Below are 4731 nucleotides of genomic sequence, written 5' to 3' on the forward strand. Positions count from 1 at the left end.
ACCCATCCTCTCCTCACACCCCACCCAGAGACACACTGCCTCCTCTTTCATTTCTCTAGGCCTGGCCCATTTTCTCATCCTCGGCCTGGCCTCCTTTTTTCTAAAGCTGCAGTGTATGGCTTTTTCAGTAGGTGGCAGCACGTACAGCACAAATCACACAAAATGCAGCTTCTATACTTACAAATTTCCTCCACAGAAAGAAAAACACCAGAGATCACATCCCATCCTCTTCCATAGTTATCATTTACCCTCATATCATACGCTGCCATCAGAGACACATCCATACAAAGCTCCCTTGGCTTTTGCTGAGCAACTCTGGGCCTTAATCCTTCCTCCAGGACCCCATCTAGGCCCCTCCCCTTCCCCCTCCCCTTGAACTTTGTCCTTCTTACAGGCCAGGCAGGGGTCCAGAGTCCGCGCTTGACTCATCCCCCACTTCACTGGGCTGAGGTCTCAGCTCCGTCACAGAAAACATCAGCACTTCAGCCCAGCACAGCGAAGAAGTACCCAACCCAGAACTCTGCTCCTCTTTCCCTCCACCATGGAGTACCTCTCTGCTCTGAACCCCAGCGGCCTGCTCAGGTGATTTCTAATCTTCCTCTCCACTCTCCAACTCTGGGGATAAGGGTAGGGCAACAAAACTCCATTCAGCCCCTAGGAAACTCATGAACCCATACCCCTTCCCCTCCCCATTCCTACTTTCCACAGTGGGCTTGTCAGCTCCTGAACCTCGCCCCCCACTCCCACCCCAGGGTCACTCCCATTCTCCCTAGGATACTCTAATCTGAAAACCTAGATCCCTCCCTTACTCTCCAGCTACCCTACCCCCATCATCCCTATCGCACTAAGCAAACCCCTCGTTCCTTTCTTCCCAACTACCAGGTCTGTATCTAATATGAGCTCCGAGTTTGGTCGTAGGGTCTGGATCTCAGCTCCACCACCCCAGCGACCTTTCCGAGTCTGTGATCACAAGCGGACCACCAGGAAAGGTCTGACAGCTGCCACCCTCCAGGAACTGCTAGACAAGGTGAGTGAGCCAAGTCCTTGGGTTCCTATTGCAGGGACAGCCAAGGAACTTGAGAAGAGTGAGAGCTTGGAATGGCCAGCAGAAAAGGCTGAGGTTACATGCTTGTCCCTCCCTCTGAGGACTAAAAGCAGGGGGGTAAGCTCAATGACCTCTACTGCATTTGGGTCAATCTATTTTTTTCCATGGAGTGGGCTTTTCTTTGGGGATAGGGGAGGGAGAGTTGGAAGGATAGAATTCAGAAGTGAGTATAGAATAACAATTTGTGTGATCAATCTAGGTCAAATCCTGATTCTGCCATTTCTTAGTGTCAAATCTTGGGAAGTGATTTAACCAATCAAAACATCAATTTCTTCATCTATAAAAAGAGAATGATCACATACCTCCTAGGGTTGTTGAAAGGAGTAAAAGAGGATAATGTATGTAAAGTGCTACATAGATAGGGGGCACTAGTGAAGACTCAAAAAAAGTTGTCATTATTACTGAAAACAGTTCTGAAGAACTCTATGAGAGGGGGAGAGTGAGGTGGGACATTGGAGAGAAGAGTCCATGTCAGGCCCCATCAGCATAATGCCTTATACCCCTAGCCTATGCCCATTCATGAAGGATGGACTTCAAGAGAACTTGACTAGCTTTTTAATTCCAAACCAAGAGTGACTTGGAGGGAAACAGGGGGAGATGACAATGACATGGTAGGAGCAAAGCAGGAGCAAATAGGAAAGAAGGTTAGCCCCTAGTGAGGGTCCCTCAACAACTGAAGAACTGAATGGATGGCAAAGCACCAAGAAGTAGAGTTAGGTTATCAACCAGTGTTTTGGGCCAACTGAGAAGAAGGGGCATGGGACAAGCTCTGCCATTTCCCTCCTGCTTCTTGCCACTGAGCAGGCACTGGAGACCTTGCTGCTGAGTGGAGTGCTAACTCTGGTGCTAGAGGAGGATGGGACTGCCGTGGAGAGCGAGGACTTCTTCCAGCTGTTGGAGGATGACACATGCCTGATGGTGCTGGAGTCCGGGCAGAGCTGGAGTCCCAGCAGGGTGAGAGGCTGGTACTGGGGCTGCTATAGGCCACTGATCCTTTATATCTCTCCCAAGCCTCTTCTCTTGCCTGCCCTTGATCTTAGGGGCAGAGGTAATGAGAGAGGTGTGTTGTCAAGGACACCTTATAGTGGACGAACCATCCAGGCAAGGGTGGGTCGGTCCCAGTGCTGATGGGGATTAGTGGTGGATGTCAGTAGGTGAGGATCCATAGCAGTCATGGGGTACCCTACAGAGTGGGGTGCTGTTATATGGCCTGGGCCGGGAGAAACCGAAATACAGCAAGGACATCGCCAGAATCACCTTTGATATGTACAAGCAAAACCCTCGAGACCTCTTTGGGAGCCTGAACATCCAAGCCACATTCTACGGGCTCTACTCCATGAGTTGTGACATTCAAGGACTTGGTCCAAAGAAAGTACTCAGGTCAGAAACCAAAATGTTTTACTTCCCCCTTCCAACAGCTTCAGTCCCAAATTCCTTCTCCAGCACTCACCTGCGCTCACCTTCTCTGTTAGCTCTGCCTTGTGAAGAGCCCCCACCCCCAGCTCTATGGCTTCCTCCCAGCCATCTGCCTGCCTCATCTCTGCCCTTCAGGGAGCTCCTCCGATGGACCTCCACACTGCTGCAAGGCCTGGGCCACATGTTGCTGGGAATTTCCTCCACCCTTCGCCATGTAGTGGAAGGGGCTGGGCAGTGGCAGCAGGGTCGCCTTCATCCCTACTAAGAACTCTGAACTTCTGCTCCTAGACTTATTCCAAGACACAGCTGTAAGGACTGTGACAGCATCAGGTTTGTAGACTGCAGACAGTACAGACTAGATAATTCACCTTGTTTCCCCATTGTCCTCTAACCCCATCAGCATTATGCCTTACACCCCTAGCGTATACCCATTCCTGAAGAATGCCGTCTCCTCCTAGCCATCTTTCCAGCCTCTCACCTACCCTGAAAGCCCGCAAGCCTGTCCCAGGCATCTTGATCCCACCCTGATTGCTGCTACATCTAGATGTCCTTACAGTCCTCCTGTCCCTGAGCTCTCCAGCCCTCTTGTATTTTGCCTTGAGATCTCTATTTCTTTGTACTCTTCCCCTAAGAAAACCAAAGACATTTTCAATAAAAATATAAAAATGTTTACTAATAAGACTTTTGACTCCAATTTAAACCAGGAAGGGGATAAAATAGATACTCCCTTTCCCCCTCCCCCATCAACACCCAGTCCCGGATCCCAAGGCCTCAGTCCTCAAGTATTGAGTTCAAAATCCGCCTCCGCTTGGCCACCGCCCCCTGCTGCTGTTCCCAAGCTTCTCGTCGCTTCAAGAAGGTAGTCAGGGCCACATTTCGAGCCACGTGGTGGCCAAAAGGATCTTTTATCAGCTCCTGGTTCCGCTCCCCTGCAAAGAACAACATTCATGTTCAGTATCAATATGTGATCATTCACCCATGTTTAAAGAGACTCTACTTGGGTGAACGGTCCTCCATTTTCCCTGGACCCTGGGTCTGCCTCAGGATAGTGAACCCCCCACAATCCCCAAAACAGAAGCTGGGTGGAGGGGTAGGAGCACAAGGCTGCACAGAGGGGAAGGGAAGAGCAGACTGCTGAGCACCATGGCCAAAACCACCCTTTGCATTGAAGTTTCCGCTGAATTTAAATCCACTCCCCAACCACCCAGCTATCTGAAGTGAAGGAATGGAAGGTCTGGAAAGGCCAAAGAGACATCCTGGTACTCACCCAGCTCAGCAGCAATTTCCTTCCGGGCCCCCAAGGCTGCTCCACCCCAGATGACATCTAGCACACGGCTGCCATGGCGACTGCAAGCCAGAGCCACATATTGTCCCTGCATTGAGACAAACAAGGTAGGTCCCTCTAGGGCAATCCATGAAAGTGTGCTGGGGAGAGTAGTTGCGGGGTGGGGGGAAGTGAAGTTTCAGAAGTTTAGAGGCTGAGTTGAAAGAGCCTAGAAACCACATATCCTCTCTCTGACTCTGAAGTCCTGGGGGAAGCTCATGTTCTCTACATGGATAATGGCAAAGGAGTGAAAGCAGAAACCAGAAGTCTAACCTTTAGGGTCTTCAGCACACGGCGGCGCTGCTTGTGCGTCACGGAGGGACTGGTCAGGATGGCATCAAGCACATGGGAACCAGAAGGGCTTTGGGCCAGAGTCAGAAGTTGTGGTCCTGTCAAGGCACCCAGACTTCGAAGTATAAGGCCAGGAGCAGAGAAATGTAATAGATGCTGGAGCAGTAGAGACCCAAGGACTGACACTTCCCCTAGGGCCCTGGCTGTGGCCATTTCAACCTGGGAGGACAGAGAAAGGATATTAGGAGGCAGTCACCAAACTGCCACCTCCTCTTGGATGAAGCCAGAGATCTCACCACCCTCACCTCAGTAATGAGAGGCTTCCTAAGCCCAGGGAGGCCCGGTTCCCAATCAGTCACTGGCTTGACCTCTCCCCTACCTCACCTGGTGCTCTGCAGGCACTGTCCCCTCCTCCTCTACTAGTCCATAGTACACCTCGTAAGCCATCAAAGTGGCAAAGAGAGGCACGCAGGCCACTTGCCGGGAAGAGGGCTCTGCACAGTGGAATGCCTAGAAGACAAAATATAATGAATCTGAGAACTACCTCATCTTTAACCCCGACTTTCTAGATAGGGGAAAGCATCAGGAACAGCAG

The 4731-nt window shown here is 51.0% G+C and overlaps 2 protein-coding genes across 3 annotated transcripts in view; one reads left to right on the forward strand and one right to left on the reverse strand.

Annotated features, from left to right (window-relative positions):
- CIDEB (cell death-inducing DFFA-like effector b) overlaps positions 1-3085 on the forward strand; it is a 4711-nt gene extending 1626 nt beyond the window's left edge. Inside the window, exons 2-6 of one of the 2 annotated variants that reach the window (XM_006913535.3) lie at positions 395-582; positions 883-1027; positions 1910-2059; positions 2295-2485; positions 2657-3085. In XM_006913535.3, coding sequence (XP_006913597.1) covers positions 542-582; positions 883-1027; positions 1910-2059; positions 2295-2485; positions 2657-2786 — 657 coding nt within the window. In that variant the 5' untranslated portion in view covers positions 395-541 and the 3' untranslated portion in view covers positions 2787-3085. Of the gene's footprint in view, positions 1-394; positions 583-882; positions 1028-1909; positions 2060-2294 lie in introns of both variants that reach the window. The other variant, XM_025048013.1, reaches the window with a different exon arrangement.
- Positions 3086-3166: 81 nt separating this feature from the next.
- NOP9 (NOP9 nucleolar protein) overlaps positions 3167-4731 on the reverse strand; it is a 5162-nt gene continuing 3597 nt past the window's right edge. The window contains exons 7-10 of the mRNA XM_006913536.3: positions 4521-4646; positions 4119-4355; positions 3789-3894; positions 3167-3450 (exon numbers count right to left, since the gene is read on the reverse strand). Coding sequence (XP_006913598.1) covers positions 3293-3450; positions 3789-3894; positions 4119-4355; positions 4521-4646 — 627 coding nt within the window. The 3' untranslated portion in view covers positions 3167-3292. The remainder of the gene's footprint in view (positions 3451-3788; positions 3895-4118; positions 4356-4520; positions 4647-4731) is intronic.

The sequence above is a fragment of the Pteropus alecto genome, unplaced genomic scaffold (assembly GCF_000325575.1).
Source record: "Pteropus alecto unplaced genomic scaffold, ASM32557v1 scaffold335, whole genome shotgun sequence".
NCBI classification, from domain to species: Eukaryota; Metazoa; Chordata; class Mammalia; order Chiroptera; family Pteropodidae; genus Pteropus; species Pteropus alecto.